The 19,468-nt window shown below is 40.9% G+C and overlaps 1 protein-coding gene across 3 annotated transcripts in view; it reads left to right on the forward strand.

Annotated features, from left to right (window-relative positions):
• SGCD (sarcoglycan delta) overlaps positions 1-19,468 on the forward strand; it is a 321,287-nt gene that overhangs the window by 265,929 nt on the left and 35,890 nt on the right. For all 3 annotated transcript variants that reach the window (XM_029960163.1, XM_008931808.3, XM_029960164.1), the window contains exons 5-6: positions 5,531-5,618; positions 7,862-7,981. In XM_029960163.1, the coding sequence (XP_029816023.1) occupies positions 5,531-5,618; positions 7,862-7,981 (208 nt within the window). The remainder of the gene's footprint in view (positions 1-5,530; positions 5,619-7,861; positions 7,982-19,468) is intronic.

Consider the following 19,468-nt stretch of genomic DNA (forward strand, 5'->3'; position numbering starts at 1 on the left):
TAATTCATCTCATGTTACTACATTTATGCCTTTGAATGCCCGTGGCAGGTCAGGGCTGTATCAGCTCTGTTACTGATCTAGGTTACATGACCTGGGCTCATTACAACTATGACAAGAGTTTGTTTCCTGGAAGAAGAGGATGCAGACTACATTTTGTTATATCTGCACTGGACCTATTGCCTCCTTCATAAAAGCAACCATTTATAGACACAAATATAGCTGGGGCATTTTGTAGCATTTGTTTTAATCTGTTTGTTACCAATTCCATTCACAGTTGGCTTTCATTCTGCTGTGAAAAGCTTACACTGTCAAATCAGAAGTTTTACTAGAAAAGGGATTTAGTTACATGAACATTATGTTCAACTGTTTGAAGGACAAAATCAAGATCAAAAGACACTCAGGGATTAAACAACAAAAAGTATGTTTAAATCATATTAAGGGCTATTTTCAATCTAGCACCTAGGGATTTAGCTACATGCCTTAAATTTTTGTACCAGGAGGCTTCTGGGCAAAATCCTGTTCTTGCTGTGGGGAGCTTGATCAGAAACAGTAATGCTTGGCTTGCAAGCCTGAAGTTGAGATTTTCTGTTAATGTAGCTGAAGACCAGAATCCAAGCATGATCTTAAGGCTGGGGGTTCACTAGATACTCCCAAGTTTGTCTTCTTCACAGACAAAGGTAGATGCTGTCCAGTGGTTCATGTTTGCTCTTCAGGATGAGTGATGTCTGTACAATGTTCTGGTGAGGTTTGCTGAGACTCGTGGTGGTGCCAGTTGCTTGATCCCTGCAGCATCTGTTATCAATTCTGAAGGGGGTTTACTCAATTTTTTCTCACAACTCTCCATTTTATGGGGGCAACTCTGAGCTTTTTCAGCATCAGACACTCTCCAAAGGAGTTTCTGTTCTTAAGGCAGGAATTGAGGGGAAGAAATGCACACGTGTGCTCACAGCATGTTCTGGAGACCTTTGTGGTTAGGAAACTGCACTGAGTGAGGTATTACTGGTGCTTCCCTTTGAAAGATGAACAAGTCATTTGGGAACACACAAAACTGAGTCAGGGATACTAATTTAAGCATATCCGTGTCAACAGACAAAAAATGACACAGTAAAGGTTACCAAGTCAGCTTTTCTTGTAGGTAAGGGGACATGCCTGACACCTGCACTACCAGGCAACGTACAGTGCTGTGTCCCCAGCAGTGTGTGATGCTGAGGAAGGACTAAGAGGTGATGCCTTTGTGGCTTTTCATTAGAGGTTTATCAGTCTTGATGAAGGACATTTCAGGTACCCTAAAATTATTGCTTTGTCTCTCAGTTATTGGGCGACGAATACTTGTCACTCCAAACTAGACAAAACTGAGACATTACCTTGTGCAGCTCTGAGTTGTCCCTACCAATGAAAAATGCATTTCAGGGGAGTATCACTGCTGTATTACTGTCATCACATTTAGCTGGTGGTACAGTAGGACTGGTTGGACTTAAAGAAAGGAATGTATTTGTTATAACCCACATAAATACTTCCCCTCTTTTAGCTGCTCCTTAGAACAACACTCAGGGGTGCAGGCAGGGAATGTGGCAGTAGGCCAAGTGAAGGAGAGCTTTTGCTGGCTGTTTGCTTTACAGAAAACAAGCTTTTACCCTCTGACAGTCCACCTGTGTATAGAGCAGTGTTTGCTTTCTGTAATGTCAGTGAGAAGTAGAATTGAGCAGGAATATGGTGCTCTGAGTGACTTCTCCGTAGACTGCTCCTTGCCAACCCCGATTATGCTTTAATATTTTATTTTTCCCATTACTTTGTCAGCCTGCAGGAAATTCACCATTTCCATTATTTCCACAAGCTTCACTTGCACTTACTCTGTGAAGTCTTTGAATTCATAGAATCAAATCAAAGCTACTCCTTTTGACCATCCAAATTGCAAACACGCTGACTGTGAAGCATTATTTTTAAATTGCCTGTTAAAATTTAAAAGGATTTCCAAATATCTTTAATAATTCCCTATAACAGTCTAAGGACATCTGTTAAAGTACTGAATTTTCCTAAAGTCAGCACTGGTTGGGATTGCTTCAGCTGCAAATTAAGGTTGTCAGTCAAAATGCTTTTTTTCTGTTTCAGTCTCGGATCTGGGAGTTTTTAGCATCTCTTCCAAAGTGAGCCAAAGAAAGACAGCTAGTGAGCTGTTTCGGCTTGTGTTGCCATGTGTTTAACCTAGCAAACAGTGAGTTGATACCTTTTGTGAAGTCTTCCATGTTTTACTGGATACCTCACTGCTTAGTGAGGAACCAAGCTATATAGTTTTGACATATTTTCGCACTTTTCATATTCTTTATTCTGCAGCATGTGTCCAATGTTTTAATATATTGAGTAGCTGTGGCAAATGCTTTTGTGTGTCTATAAACATTTGCATTATTGTTAAGGCATTGGGTCTGGTAATGAGGGACTCAAGTAAGAAGCAAAATGATGTATTTGCTCTGTAGGATTTCCTGCAGAGATGAATAGTAGGTTCATGGTGGGCTGGAAGTAGGTAACCAGCCCGAAGAGTTCTTAAAAGATGTGCTTGTTTATTTCCTGCTGATATTCTAAGTCTGTCAAGGGTTATGACAGTTTATGAAAATATTGCTTCACTGCATAACTATTTTCATTGTGGTGGTGAAGCCATACTGATCTAGTTTTCCACTTGCTCATGTGCATTAGAATATTTCATTTTGTGTCATGATAAGATTAAAGTGTAAGAGAAGGGAAAGGTTTTGTCTTTTCAGTTTTGATTCCTAACTGGTTTTTAATGTTTTAATTATTCTTTTTCTGCGTGATTGAGAGAAGCTGCATTATCATCAAGCTTGCAACAGAGGAAACTTTTTTTTTAATGTTCAGTATTTAAAAGATGTCAGTGTTATTTCCTTTGTAAACAGAATATGATGGACAGAAAATCTGCAGAATTTTCAGCAAAAGGGAGTAATTTTTTCAATTCTTTTTCATTCCTTAATGGGAAAAGAATTATGGAAATGAGACCAGGCATTGCATTAAGTGCTTGAAATGTTCCTTCCCTGCAGACCAATAAAAACATAACTCTTCCATTAGGGAAATTTACTTTTTTCAAGGCTGCATGAATCTGAATTCTGTATCAGTGAATGAGATGACTATGCTGGGGTAAGCATTTCAAGGTCTGATGATGTATTTTAAGTCTTTTGTAGGTGGATACCAGCTCTTAGCTTGTCTTGTAAGTCTTCTTTAGATCAACTTTCTCTGTGACTCTCTCCCTGTTAACCACTTGACTTATCTTGTAATACTTCTGTAGTGCAATCTGCTCTTATGCAGAGCAGTAACAGTTTCAAAGCCATGGGGATTGAATGATTTTTCCTACCTGAATTTGGATCAGAAGGTTTCCTGGCCTTTTCAAAACACCGTAGCTATTTGTATAACTCCATAAACAAAAGTCAAACAGTGCAAGTCAAAAGTGAGACTTTCTGTGCTTCATATGGCATGTTTATAGTAGTTATAGTCTCACCTATGACTATGCATTATGCAGATTTTAGCTATCTACCTTTAAAACGGAAATGAATATGTAGCACTAAAGTGCTGTCACTAAGGGTGTTCAAATTAGGTTCCTGTGCAATGGATATTCAAGTGAAGCCATCCTTTTTTCTGTACTGTTAACCATAAAATAATAAAAATCAGCATTAATTTCTAGGAATTGTAGAAGATCACAAATAAAAATTAAAGAAGAGGAAAATCATTACAAGTCATTAACAGTGATCCTTGCTTCTAACTTATTAATCATAATTCAATTTCATATAGTATATGCCATAGTATATTACTTAAGTTATCAAAAACATTGGAGAGGTGTAGAAGGATGATTTGTCCTCATTTAGTGTATGAAGACACAGAGACACCAAGAGCTTCTGAAACTTCTCCAAGGTCTGGAAATGATTAAGTGGAATTCTTTCCTTTTGTTATTTTTATTTAGTTGTAAATAGTCTGAATGTAGTCATAAGGGTCTAGTTATAACTGATCAAATAAATCCCATTTCCCCCTTTCTTACTGAAAGGCTGATCCCATGGGCACATGCTGCAAAAAAAGTTAAAGCAGCAAATGTAATTGTTGTGAATACGTGGGGCCAGTTTTACTTTAGTTTTTTGAGGTTTGTCTTCTGCAAACACCACTGGGAATCATTTGTCTGTCACCAGAGTGTTACTTGAAGCTCCAGTCCATCATAGGACTCCCATAAGTAATTTCTGTGCTCTTGTTATGTTTTATATGCAAACAACCTTCTGCCATGATCCCCCCAAAAATGGCATCTAAGAAAATATTAACTGTGTTTCTTAGAAATCCAGGAGGCAAGGAGAACATGTCTGACCTACACGATTCTCTGTCCCCATCCTGATTGTTCATTCCTAGTGGAAAGATTTTGAAATGCTGAAAAAAGACATTGGTCGAAGAAGCACACAGACGTAAAATTTTCAACTCCTTGCTGATTTTCTTGCTATTTTATCCCCTCTGCCTATCCTGTGGATTAGTCAGTTGATGAATTTGATCAGCTGCCTGCTTTAGACATTGCAAAGAGATACTGGCAGTGAATTTCCACCTTGCATGTTAGATTTTTGGCTGATTTAAGTTGGGGTCACTCTGTGCTAGTGCTGTAGGTGGCTAATAGCCCCTGAGAAACCAGCTGTGCAGACTGGAGCTGCCTGAAGAAAACACGAGTTCCCCGGTGTCTTGGATGTGTTTGCACACAGAAGGAGCCAGATGGTTGTAGCTGTGGGTTTTCTTTGGCTTTGCTCTGCAGGAGAAATACCTGAGATGGATGTGGCCAGGTAGCTGTGTGGCTCCTGTGTGTTTACAGCTGCTCTGGCTCTTCTCTCAGAGGTGTATTGAAAGCATAAAAATGAAAAATTGGTAGAAATCTCTATGGTCAAGTGGGGAATGGGGAAGACTTCATGTCTTATGTTCTGTAGACCCAGTGGGATGGGTCTGATTCAAAGCTGGCATCCCACCTCAGTCTGATGGTGATTGATGCCAGATGATTCATAAGTGCTTTGAGGTGAAAGGCACTCTCTACAAGTTCACCAGGTTTTCTCCTTCCCAGCTCTTGGGCATGGCCTGCTCACGTGGCCCTGTGGTAGACAGTCACCCACTGGAGTCATCAGAAGTAATATTGCAGGTTTGACTCTGAAATGCACTGCTGCACTCAGCCACCCTCCCAAAACAAAGCTTAGGTCGGGTCCCCATATCATCTGCACATTTTAAAATAGCAGATTGGTTGGGTTATACCAGCAGTAAAGCCAACAATCCCTAAAACAAGGCTGGTCTCTGGGACACTGCCTGGGCCAAAGGTGTGGTTGTGCACTCTGCTTTTATCCTGGACAATAAGAATTACTGCAGGGTAGCCTGAAATACTGCAGGGTAGCCTGCACCCCAACCACACACCCAACCTTGGGGCCGTTACCCCAGTGCTGGGCAAAGCTCCAGGTGTCTCAAGCAGGCTGGTCCCAGGCAACCATTTCCATCTCACATCCTTGTTCTCGTGCTCTTGTTCCAGGGCAACCCACTGTACTTCCAGTCCGCCAGAAATGTGACAGTGAACATCCTCAATGAGAAGACGAAAGTCCTCACTCGCCTTGTAACAGGTAAGGAGGGGAAAAGGAAGGATTCCTGCTTGGAAGGATTAAGGAGGGATGAAAGCGGGTGTGTTGTGGGATGCTGTGCTGGCTTCAGACAGCGCTCAGGAGGGGAGCCCAGGTGTCTTGTGAAGTACAAATGAAAACTTCGCTCTACTTTGTGGAAACAAAGCTGGAGACATGAAAGCTGTGCTGGAGAGGCAACTGGCTGGTGCTGTCTGATAACAAAGCAGACCATTGTTTTCATTTGAAAGCCAATGCAGACAGAAATGTTAGTTGTACGACTTCAGGGTCAAGAAGAACATATGCAGGCTGACATTTCTGTAACAAGCACAGGTTTTTCCTAAGACACTTAAAACTTGCCTGAAATCTTGGCAACTCTGGAGATCATCTGTGGCTGAGTTGTGATGCTTTGTAATTTAGAGTCCTTCTGCTGATGAAGAATTCCCTTGTGCTCCCAAACATGAGTATCTTTGATAGAAGAATGGGTGTTTCATAAATCGCCAGTGCACAGCAGCCTTTGAATGATTGCATGTGTAATTTGGGTTGAAAGAGACTAATGCATTATATATGGTAATATAATATATATATGATAAAGGATAGGTATATATTTGTTGAGATTTATCCATGGACTGGGAGAAGTATTGCTGAATGGCAGAGCCAGTAATTCATAAACATGTTTCTACATCGAGGCAGGGTTGTTTGGTTTGCTTATATAACATCTTGGCCTCTAGTCACAGTATTAAATAATTAAATATGCAGCTTCAGTGAGCAATTATTTAGGCAGAATGCGTGAAAATTGCCTGGAGGAAGGAAATAAATTCAACCCCAAGCTCCCTGATTCTCACATTCAGAATGAACATGTTGAGTTTGTTGTTTCTCCATATATTTTCAAGAGGCTGTTTGGTTAACTTAAAGCACCTCCACGTCATGAGAGCTTGGGAGGACACACTCAGTGATATTTCCTGGTGTGCTGTTCTGGTTATTGATCTTTTTCTGCATTTGGCAGCAGGTTTGGTTTTGGAGTGAAGCAAAGATGTCCCATGTAGCTCCCGCTTCAGTGATGAGCAGGGAGGTGGTTAATAAGCAAGACACAAATACAAACTTAAAGTAATGGATTTTCTCAAAAAGGCTGCAACAGTTCTTAAGTGTTTCCAGGGATCTCAGCATGGCCACACTTCTCTGCTGTCAGAACCATGTGCGTGATTGTGTGTGCCCCGATGCCAACACAGATGGCCTGTGCAGGGAAACGCTGGGTAGAGATGGACTTTGAAGCTGCCTATAAGAAAATACTGGCTTTCAGGTCTTCTTTCTCTTGTCTTTTGAGAAATGAGACTAGTCATGAAAATGGCCAGAATTAATGCAAAGCCCAGTCGCCTGCCATGTGCAGGGTAATATTCCAGGGAGACTGTGGCTTGAACAGAGTTGGCTGGGCTTTTAGAAGGTGATTTGTCCGAAGTTTTAGCCTAGGTCAGTAACTGAGGGCTCTGCTCTTTGCAGCCTTTGAGCCACAAACCTGCACAGAATTGCTATTCAGGCAGCTGATGTTTATTAGACTCCACAACAAAATGTATTGCCAGAGGCTTTCCAGCACTGCAGGGCACAGCAGCCCGCAGGAAAAGCACCAGAATTGAAATAAGATCTACGAAGGAAAGTTTTACTTGTCTAAAAACTTTGTGCAACATGAGAGGCTGCCATTTTTCTTGGCCTGCACATGATTGAAGTATTCTGAAAGAAAACATTTGCTCCTGTGGTGGTGTTTGTCTTTTTTCTTTTTTTTTTTTTTTAATTGGGCTGTGCATGACACTGATAGAATTTTAAACCAGATATATTTAACAGGCAGAAAAACAGGAATCTTTTACACTGCAGTATCAGTCTAAGCAAAATGGACTCTGAAGCTTTTGATGCCTCTTACTACTGCACCAATACTCTCAAAGCAAGGCTGGGTATATTCGTTACTGTTTCACAGTACTGTCTTTTTGTAAAAATTTCCCAGCTGTATCGAGTTTAATGGTGATTTTATGGCATACATAAGCATTAAAAAAAACCCCCACAGATAGAAATAGTTGAGAGGTTCTTATTTGGGTAGAAAACTACCCTTTTCTAATGAGATATAAAAGCACAGACCTCCTGTTTAGTGTCTCAGATGCAGGTTGTATCTGCAGAGCTATTAGGACAATCTCAGCAAATGGGTTTATGAAATGTATTATTTTTTTGTATTTTTCACTAAAAGGTTGTGATCCTCCTCTTAGGTCCCCAAGCAGTGGAAGCACACAGCCAAAAATTTGAGGTGAAAACCCTCTCTGGAAAATTGCTGTTTTCTGCAGATGACAACGAAGTGGTGGTTGGAGCAGAGAGATTGAGAGTTTTAGGTAAGAGTTTGTTCATTAAATCACAGTTTTAATATGCACCTCTTCAAATTTTAGTATAGTTTTGCCTGACTTTCCTTCATACTTATTGAAAGCTACTTTTGGAGATAAAACCTTGTGCTGTCTTTATTGCTTTGAATCTTCTCCAAGCAGATAATGGCCAGGAGTTTCTATCTGAGGGGTTTCTTAACTTTCACAATATGTTATTTCCCCTCCAGAAAAAAACTCCCCTGGAAGTGGTTTGTCTTGCACAGCAAAGTAGCTTTAAAACCAGTGTTGGAAACTGAACAACTTTATCTCTTGTGTCTGGGATGAAGGACAGTGAGGGATGGCTCTAAGGGTGTGTCCATGTCTGCAGTTACTGTGCACAGGGAAACCTCAGGGTTCATGTTTTCGGTTCCATCACTGTCACCAGCTCCTCCTTCATTCTGAAATGAACACCAAGAGGGAAACCTGCAGTGAAAAGGTCAAAATTAATTAGGATCCCACATTAGTTCTCTGAAGAGTTTGGTGGCCTTTCCATTAGCTGTCTTTCCTTAGCCCCCTGCAAGAGCACACTGTGCATCTCTGAGGTGTTGTGGAAGGGATAAATGTTCTGTGCACAGGAGAGAAGGCCAATGTTACCACTGCCACCATTTCCCCATCTGCCTTTCCAGACACACAGGGCAGCTTGAGCTCTCCTTTTGCCTGTGCAGGATCTGACTCCCCAGCTGTCCTGCTTGCCAGGCTTTACATAGGTATTTCCTAATGAAAACTGGGAATACACTTTGGGTTTGGGGCATGGGGGTTCTTTCTTGTTTGTATGGATTTTTTTTCTTTAATTAGAGAAATGAAACAGTTGTGGTAATCGTAAATTTTAAAATTTATTTGATAGTTATATGAAATTACCTGTCTAGAACTTAAATTTTCGTGCTTTCCAGTTCAATCCATGCCCTTTGGTTTGTCTAAGATTTGCTCAGGAAGGTTTTCACATAGGACTAGACTGAGTATCTTAGTGTTGCTGGCAGTTAGTCACACAGCAGTACCACTGGTCTCTATAGATGCACCAATAACTGTTTTCTAGGGGCTTGATTTGGATGCATCTGTTCATTTCAAACTGTTCCTTATTTCTCTAGTAAGCTCCTAAAAACAGACAGATCAATAAAGGAACTTAGAACTATATATATAGTATTTTTAATTATTATTATTTCTACATATTACATAGTATATTATTAGTGTTCTGTGCATAATCTAAATGTGACTTTGCATCTAATCCTTAACATTTATGTTGCCTGATGTCCTGTTATTCTGGATGGTTCCTGTTTATAGACAGGCCAGTTGTAGCTCTTTGCAGGTTGCTGTTGTTACACACTGGACACGTTCACTCACCAGCTGTAAAAAGTTGGGTGAGTTTTACGGGATAAATGTTGAGCTTCACAAAATTAACAATATCTTTTTTAGCTTAAAGCTTTGAAAAGGTCCATTCAAAATTCTTGCAATGTTACAGAGCTGGGGAACATTCCATGTTCTACCACAAATCTCCCTTCACACTGCACCATTCAGAGCTAATTCATGGTGCAATTTTTGTGCAGAGTAGATAGAGTCAGTAAGGAACAGTTTTTACGTGTTTTCTTGGAGACCTTTAAATAAGAGAGATTTACATCATTGTTTTACAAAAAAACCCAAGCAAACAACAAACAAACAAAAAGCCAAACAAAGAAAAAGAAAACCAAAGCAGAAACTTTTCCTTACAAGGTTCTTTTCAGATTACATACTTACAAAAATATTGTAGTTACTTTGTAGTAACTTTGCTTTGTAGTTACTTTGTACTTTTGAGAAACCAGGAGTTAATTTTGATAGCTATTTTGAGTTTCTGCCTTGTTTTAGTCTCCAGAATAAACAGCATCAAAAATACTGCTGATCACTGTAGTGCACTTTCATTTTTATCTGCAACTGAGTGTTTCTCGAGGTTTCTTTGGCTTTTGCAAATCTGTCAGAAAAGAAAAGGTAGAATAACAACACTGGTGATGTTACATGGCAAGTATTCCGATGACCTTGAGCTGAAATGCTTTCAGAGTTCATACTTGGCTTTGTTTTTCTCCAGCTTTGCTTCCACAATCTAATTTTATCTCCAAAAGTGTTTGCCATGGCTGTTTGCCATGCTGGGAAGTGTTATACCATATGTTCATATTTCTTCCAGTGCTTTTGTCTGCGCTGGAGGCCAGTCTGACTTGTAGTACATGGACGAATTCCTTTGATCATTTTTCTGGTGTTTGGGATCTCAGGTGCTGTTGGTGTGTGTCTGCTGGCACCCACCTACACCATGTAAATAATCTCAGCTTGTTCTCGTTGTTGCTGAACAAGTATTTGTTGTAGAGGGAAGTGCATGTCAGCAATCTGGCATGAAAGTCATCTCACACAGGTCAGAGCAGCAGTTCTTGTGGTTGGCTTTGAATCTTGCTAGTGACAGTAACTTTTTTCTTTGTATGGTCTTCAAAGTTTCTTCTGAAAGTTTGTGCTACAAACTAATGCTGAATCCTTGTCTGAGAAAAGAAGTGGGTAGCTAGAGGATTTTTCAACACTAGCAAGGGATAAAAAAAGGGAGGAATATACAGAATTATGGATTAAAAACAAATGCAAGTAGTACATGTGCTGCCATTGATGGTGCTTCAAAAAATTGCTCAGCATGGACAGTGCAGAATAACAAATGAAAGTGTTTTTTATTTGATTTGTATTTGGGGGAGTTATTTCTGATTTATAAGCATTAAAGGACACAAAAGACAGAGTTGGTTGCCTCTGATTTTCATGCATGATGTAGGTTAGAGTACTTCCGTGATTTTATTTGATGTAGTGAATTCAGTCCAACCTGTCATCGTAGGGGAGACTGGAAGATAATGGGAACTTCTATCTGAGGAGAAGGGCAGCCCTTTGAGCCCTTTGGCCATGGTTTTGCAAGGCTTAGATTTTGAAGGCAAAATCTACCACTTCTCTGCCCACTACACGGCCCCACAGTGCCTTGGTCAGCAGTGCACTTCTGCAGACACCACGGAGACAAAACCAATGCCTCACAGGATGGCCCTGTGGGCTCACAACCTCAGACATTCTGCACAGGGCAGATAAATGAGCTGCTGCTAATTGAATTTGTATGTACATTGTTCAGCAGTTCTCCTTCCCCCTCCTCCCTCCCTCCAGAAACGAAACGTGTTCAGATCGCCTGAAAAATGGTGTGTAAGAAATACTCTTTAGTTAAAAGAGTATTAAAAAATAACTTTGATATATATTAATTACAATTTCATTTAATAGCTTATTGAACATTATAGCATTTATAAATAAAAGACAATCATAAAGCATTATTCTGACTGTTAATTAGCTCTATTTATTCTCCAGATTAGTTTTTAAATATGCCCTCTAGATGCCACTTGATACTAATTAACAGAGTTACATTATTATCTCTATAGAAAGCCATTTTTAATTAAATCTAAAGCAATTTAAATTAGCATGAGTTTTTACAGAAATTAAGCTCTGGTCAGATGCTTAATTTAGCCTTATAAGACAACATCTGATGACATGCCAGTGTCAGTTCTCCCAAGGGCCTTGACATCTTTTTTGGAGATTATTTTTTGAAGTTTGTTTTCAGGGAAGCTTGCCAGTATACTCTGGTGTTTAATATTTATGATGAATTTAACCAATATTTTTAAAGACTAAATATTGATGGGAATACACATGCGTTGCAGTGAGCTGAGATAAAAGCACAAAAGATGTGCCCCTGCAGCTTACAGGCTATGGAAGTCCCTGGGTTTTAATGTGGAGGAAGGTTTGTGTGGGAAGTTGGATTGCCTGGGCTGGATGGTATCCCATTACAAATCAACCACGCTTTTTAACCACTATTAAGATTACCCTTTTGCTTTGCAATAAGGATAGGATTAATCACAAACCCACAAAGTCCCTTCTCTGTAATAGAACAATAGAGGGATTGCTCCCACTCTGGGTCCCTAGAAAATGTGCCTCTCACTTAGACATTTAGATTAGCACAGCAGAAGCTTTTCTGCTAATGGAGCCTAATGATAAAAATTTGGATAAAGCATTTCCCCGTGGCAAACCCTAACTAAAATAGCTGTATTTAGAGTGGGGTAGGATGCCTTTCGTCTCCCAGAATAAAGACTGCCCGAGCAGTGTGACCCACCTGCCAGGCATGGCAGCCCTCCCCAGCACCATGGCTGATTAAAGTATACCTTTGATCTCACCAACCCTTCCATGCCCTGCCTTCAAATAATTAGCCAGTAGCTCTGTTTCTACCTTGTAGCCTTTTTCCACTGTAGCCTATTCCCTCTGGGCAGTGAACCGTGTGGAGCATGTCAATGCTGACCACAACTTAGACTTTCTGGAATGTTAGATTGGGAACATTTTTTTTCTTCTAGTTTCTCTCCAGCTGCCTGGGAACGCACCTGGAAAGAGGAGTCAGCTGTTGAAATGTTATTGCAAATTTATGAATAAGTTTGGAGTAATTAAATTCAAGGCACATTTCCAGCATTTTATTTATGAGCTGTATACTAAGGACTTTAGAGGGTTTAGTAGGGAAACACCAATGATAAAAGCAACGTAGCCCAAGCTTATAATCAATGAGATTGCTGCATGTAGACATGGCAAGGGGGAGTGGCTTTAAACTGAAAGAGAGTAGATTTAGGTTAGATATTAGGAAGAAATTCTTCCCTGTGAGTGTGATGAGGCCCTGGCACAGGTTGCCCAGAGAAGCTGTGTCTGCCCCATCCCTGGAAGTGTTCAAGGCCAGGCCAAATGGGGCTCTGAGCAACCTGATCTGGTGGAAGATGTCCCTGCCCATGGAGGGGAGGTGGAACAAGTTGATCTTTAAGGTCCCTTCCAACCCAAATCTTCCTATGATTCTGTGACTGTCCTGTAGAGAGCTCTTTTAAATGGTTGTGGCTGGAGTTTTCTGTTGTTGGAAGCAGAGGGGGTAACCTGCTCTGCACTTGCAGAAAGCAAAGTGCTGGAGCTCCTTACCCATGGAAGGGTTAAAAAAGCATTTGCAGTGTCCTTCACTTTGGACAAGAGGAGAACATTTTTTTTGTGAATGTGCTGAACTAATACTACTGTCTCTAACTCTGAACTAATACTACTGCCCAGCTGTTTCTAAAGTTTCACATATACAAACATTTTCAGCAAGCCTTGTATTAGCTTGATCTGGGAGAAGCCCTGTGGCTGCAGTGCCAGCCTGGTTAAAGGGCTGTGCTCACATTTCCTCCATATTACACTTTTAGTGGTTTCTTGGCATGTCCTTTCCAGCTTATGCTTGCTGCAATAGTTACAGAAGAGTAACTTTAATGACGGCAAGAGTAGTTATATTTCATTAAAATAATCCACCAAAGCTGTTTGACTGGTATCAATCATTTCAGAGGGTAGTGTAAGCTAGAAATTTAACGGTTGCCAGGAATTACCACACGTTTTTACAGTATGCACCCTTCTTCAGAAGCCATTATTTATGAGTCAGGACATGCACTGTTGCCCTTTACAGCAGCCATTACAATTTCAAAATGGCATTTTGCTGTTGTGTTTGTGGCAGAGGGAACAACTTTGGTAGCCAGGTGTTGAAATCAGGCCTGACCCAGAGAGGAAACTGAGCTTTCTGGTCTCACCAGTGAGTCTGCAGCAACTTTACGCCTGAGGATAAATGCCAAGCTTGAATCTTTGTAGTGTGGGTTTTGTGTGCTTTCCTGAGAAACATGTCCTTACTACAGGTCTGTGAGTAGCTTTTTCAAAGGACAAATGATGCTACAATACCTATTGCTAAGGAATGTGAGACATTTTCCTACTGTGATCCTTTTCCTTTACAAAGGCAGCAGAGGGGAAGGTGCCTCTAGCCCAGAGCTGGCTTGGTGCTGCTGAAGTGTGGATGGGGTACCTCACTGGGATACCTTGCTCTGCTTCTGGAAGCAAACACTGTTCCATGAGCAGGGGGCCACTGGCCTCTCCCAGTTCACCCGGTTGCAAATGAGCTCCTGCTTGCTTAGTCTGCTTCAAAGGTATCAGTTGCTTCAGAGCTCCCTTCTGTGCTCTCAGCCAGAGAAAAGAGCGTGCCACAGCCGGCTGCTCGCCAGGCTTGGACAGGCATTTGACCTTTAGCTGAAGATGTATGAACTTCTCTAGGAAGCAGCTACGAATATTCAGCGCGCAGTGCCTGTAGGTAATTAGGCAGTAACAGCAACGCAGTCCTGGAGCAATTGCCAAGCTGTCCTGTAGTCACTGGTCCTGTGCAAAAGGGACAGGGAACAAAATGAGGAAAGTAGGGAAATGTGCTGACAAATGAAGATACCAGGTTTTAGCACTGTCACTAACAAGACTGGAAACAGCCTCCACTGTCTGTAGCGTTCAGTCAAGGCAGCAGAGTTCTGTCACATTTCTTTGCACTCCTTGCAGAGCTGTGATGATGGAAAAAAATTATGTTTAGCAAAACTAAGGAATTGGGGGAGGGGGGGTAAAAACATATGTTTCACATCAGTGGTTAAAGCCGCAAGAAAATTCTTTTTTTGCTCTCAGTTAGTAATAGTGCCATTGCTGCATCCACGTAGAAGTCAAGTGCCACAAAGTGATTTAACCTATAATCAGCAGTGACAAATAACTAAAAAGCTATATAGAAAAAAAAACCCTGATTTGGTTGTATTGGGTGGGTTTGGGGTTTTTTTTCCCAGCGGTTGAGATGGGTTTTTTGGATGTTTTCTTCCAAATAAAGTTTTCCTCATATTCTGCAAGGGAAGAAATTAAAATTACCAGTTCTTGAATTAATATTTCTGATGGCTCTACTGCCTTGAGGAAAATAGCTGTAGACACTGTTGTCCATTCCTTTCAGTGGCAAGTCCAACAAAGCTCTTCTTGTTCAAAATCCAGTCACCCAGATTGCAAACTTGTCTTTTCTTGGTGAGAACAATTTGTGTCGGGAGGGAGATGTACTGAGGAGTTTTCCTGGTGTTTGCTTTTACTTCAAAGTACATTCCAGGCAAAAAGGACAGCATTTATGTAAAGTGTATAGGCTTTGAGTCCAGGCTGAAATGTGTGTTCATATTGCGTTACCTTAATCCTGTTTAAGGAAAAAGAAGAATCATCCACCATCAGATTAATATTGATTAAATGTCACAAGGATTATGAAAGAAACATACTGTACACTTACCAAACACTGAAATCAACTTTAAAAGTGTGGCAGATTTATATTTTATTTCCTAAGTGTCTTCCCCAGCTGATCTGTTTGAAGCTCACATAATATTCTCCTTGATAAATTTCCACTGTGTATTCCTACTTCAGGTGCTCTCCTGAGTTTCTTTGCAACTTTGTACAAGAATGCCAAGAACAGCTTCAAAGGAATTCAGTGATGACATTGCTATTGTTGAGCTGCAGAAAAAGTGTTGAAGGACCCCAAAAACTAGTCAAGAAGGAAATATCTAGAGGTCAGCATAAGTTGTAGAACCTTTCTTCATGTATCTTTTCTCAGTTTGGATGTGAGCCTGCCTGTTCTTTTCTGTTATTCTCTTTATGTTTCTCAGACATTCAACCTCTGAGGCAAGGCTGCTGAAGATGGTATCTCTACAGGCACATACATCACTAATGACCCACATGCTCACCTTAGAGCTTGCATCCCGTCTTACTGTTTGCAACTTTTCTAGCCTAAAACCAGGCTCCATTGATTTCTTGGGACTATGAGTCAGAGAACTGTTTCTCCTCCACCCAGCAGAGCTGGTGGGACTGGAGTTACAAGGATTTCCCATCTGGCCTAACTCAGCCACAACCCAGTTGAGCCGACGGGCTGAGTCACTCCCCATGTGCACACAGTGCCAAGACCAACATCCAAAAGATTTAAAATAATTTATATTGCATTTTTATTACAAACACTTTGTTGATGGTTTCATTATTACCATTATTATTCATGATTTCTTGATTGCCCGTAAAAGAACAACTCCCCGACACTTAGACAACAAAGGCAAACAGACAGACCTTTGCAATGAACTGTTTTTATAGAATCTTAGAAAGAAACATGAATGAAAGTTTATGGCTTTTGTTCAGTGCACTGGCTTAACCTAACCAGGCTATTACTGTTGGGCCCTGAGATGGAGCTCTTATTGATTTCGGATTTGATGGGTTTCAAGGGGAGAAACAGCAATTACTATGTTCACCCATTTAAAAACATAAATTAAGGATGAATAAGGCTTTTAAAGTGAGGAATTAAAAGAGGCAGCCACAAATAATTTCTACCTGTATTGAATTGGATTGGATTTACTTCCTGGGCATCTGTTTGCACACAGCCTTCTGAGCGTGTTACATATTATCCTGATGAGACCTACAGAGGAGAGAACCTCAACAGATGGGTGTTTTCATGAACAAATTTCTGAATGTGTCCTGATCAATAATAGTGGGAATAGAGGTAGTTTATGGAGATCACCAGTGCACTATTCAATGCCTCTTGACTTGAGCTGGAAAAAAAATCACAGCAAATCCTTCTCCTCCCCCCTCATTTGCACAGTACTACATAAGATACACCTACTTTATCTCCAAGTTTGTCACAGGGCTCTGAGTCTTCAATTCCATTAGAAAGCAGTGATATACAACACGAAAGGTGTAGTGTGGGTCTGGAATTATCACTAAAATAATACACAGAGTTGGAAAGAAATGTGTTGTCTGGAAAGAAAAAGGAAAGTGGGGAATAGCCAACAAGGTGCATCTGCACCTGAGCGGAAACCTGATTTCTCTTCACATTTTGTTCACCCCCAAGTGCTGTTCAGCTGATTGCCACCTACCCTTGACAGCAGGAGCATCAATCATTAGTCTAAAAATACTTCTCATCACATTGCATTTGAGCTCTTCTTCTCCCTCTTCCAGCTGATAGCAGGGGAAGCCTAAAGCAAGTTTTGTGCAGAGGAAGTGGTGTGTAAACAGTGTCCTGCCACGATGTCTGGAGCTCAGTTCTGGCCAGAGGGAGCAGGGATGGCCCTTGCCTTTGCACCAGGGAAGGTGCCAGGACAGTGCCATGCAGCACACAGGGAAAGCAAGAGGCATTTTGAAAAGCTGAAATATTGATGCCCACATTGCTCTGGTTGGATCTGCTACTAGTTAAGATGCACATTCCAGCTGATATTTATTCCCTTCTTGTGGCATTTGTAGCTCCTCCATTCCCTATGGATTTGCTGGCATCTAGCCAGCATTGAGTTCACACTATCACCTTTACCTTGGTGGAGTGTAAGTGATTTCTCAGTCTTTTCTCATGAAGCTCATGAGAGTGATCAACCAACTCTACATTTCGACAAGAATGGCTGGTGCTTCCAAAGGCACTCTGTGACAGGAGGCTGGCAGACCAATATGCACGTACAGAACATAATGCTTGTGCTTTGTTTCAATGCAAAACTGGGATAAAAAAACCACATTGTTTTATGCCACATCTTGGGTTCATGTTATAGAACAAGATGATTGCCAAAAACCCAGCCCACTGGCTCCTTTTGTTGGCTCTTCCATGTTGGGAGCAGCGAGAGCAGACTGCTGTGCCACACAGAAGCTCTGCAGAAGAAAGGATGGTGTCTTCCTGTGCAAGAGCTGGAGCTGTTCATTAGATGCAACAGACCAGTGGCACTGGAGGCTCCTGTGGTGGGAACAGAATGGGAAGAGGGAAGATCGAGAAGCTGGATGTTGCTCCAACAGATCACTTGCAGTGATCCCAACCACAACCAGGCTTGTCTCCTGGATGTGGCAGAAGAGCTCTAGGAAACGACTAGAGCCAGAGAAAATACAAACAGACTTGTTCTCACAGCGTTTCTTCTCAATCTCAAATGACAGAAGAGAAAGAAACAAAAAAGAAATCTCCAAACCCTGAAATTGAACTGTAAATGTTCTCTTGCCGTGGGACTCTTGATTTCTGTTCTTGAATGAAGTGAACACATGCAGGGGTCTCTGCCATTTGTGCCCCCACACCTTATGCCCTAGAAAGGGGAAAAAAAGCCCAAAAGCCAAACATTCATTGCGTGAATCTTTATGGTGATTCAAAATACTTTAGGTAGATCCTGTCATATGCTTTGTAAGTTCCTGACTGATTGTGTGGAATTAAGTTATTGGGCAGAGAACCAGCTAATGGAAACACATTGATGAAATGATTTTTGAGGGACATTAAATGGAACTTAAAATAAAGCTGAAATGGCTTTATGGATTTTTCAGTCAAACTGTTTATGAACATTTATCGATGGTAAATTACACAGTGTCAGAAGAGGGAATCAGTAGGTATGGCTTTAATAGAAGTCCCTCTGATATAACACTGTAAGAAAGAATAATTTATTGCCTAGGGATGTCCAGTACAGTATGTTTATATACTAATGATAGTATTGTTTTCTTCTGTCTTCCTCTGTTTGCAGATAGGTTACCCTTAGCAACAGCAGAGAGTCTCATTTGATGAGAAAATATTTTCAGTATTTGCAAAGAAATAGAATTTTTCTGTTAGGCATTTTTCATGGTAAATAGAAAATAGTTTAATAACAGATAATTTAGGAAGCAGAAGCTGTGTTGTACAATAATAAATGCAATTTACATTTGCTTTAGACTCAGTAAAAGTGAAAGGAGGAGGTAGTACTTTGATTGAAAAGGGAGATTGTAGCAGCTGATTCTTGAACTGTTGGAGCTGTGCTTTAATACTGCTCGCCAAAACCTCGGGTAGAGGACAGTGAAAACAAAACTAGAGGAGTGCAAGGCTAGAAGGCAATTGCTGGTCCTGCAAATATTGTCCCTTAGTTTTGAGACACCACGTCTTACAGTCAGGAATTTGTCAAATCTGTTAGCTTGTCTGTCCCATCTAACTGAAAAGCTGCTCCCATTTTGCTCCTCTTTTGGCTATAAAACACTTTTCTTCCAAAATATATTTGAGACCAGTTTATTGCCACTTGCTCTCATATCTACATTGGCCTAGAGCCAGTAGCTCTTTTTCCTTCATGTTATTTATCCTCCTAATGTATTAACACACAGCATGAGTATCCTTCCCTAGCTGTCATGCTGCTAAGCTGCAAAGAAAAGTCCTTCCAGGCTTCTTTTGTAGGATAGACTTTTCCTGTTAGTGCAGTCATAACAGTATTTCCTCCCTGTACACTCTCCTCCCTGGGAATGAGCTGGAAGACCACAAGGACCCCCAGTTCAAGGATTCACTGATGATTCTTAAAATAATGTGCTTTTCCTGTTCGCATTAGACTTTCCTCACACCTTTCAATTTAATGTCATGTTTGCCATCCCTTTGGCTCTGTCCCACTGCCATGAATCATGAGTAGCATTCAGCTTTTATCCAGGGATATTCCCATCCTGGAAGCATGTAGAAGAAATTTTTACTACTTCTAAGCACATAACCTTGGACTTCGTATTTTCAGTCATTTGTTTCTCCATGACATTCCAGTTCTCCTCAGCAGAGACAGAATAGCCCAATTCAGTGTCAACAGCACATTTCCCTCAAACTTTCCTTCTTTTTTTGCCAAAGCCTTTAGTAAC

The sequence above is a fragment of the Manacus vitellinus genome, unplaced genomic scaffold, assembly GCF_001715985.3.
Source record: "Manacus vitellinus isolate BGI_N305 unplaced genomic scaffold, ASM171598v3 scaffold_25_pilon, whole genome shotgun sequence".
Lineage (NCBI taxonomy): Eukaryota > Metazoa > Chordata > Aves > Passeriformes > Pipridae > Manacus > Manacus vitellinus.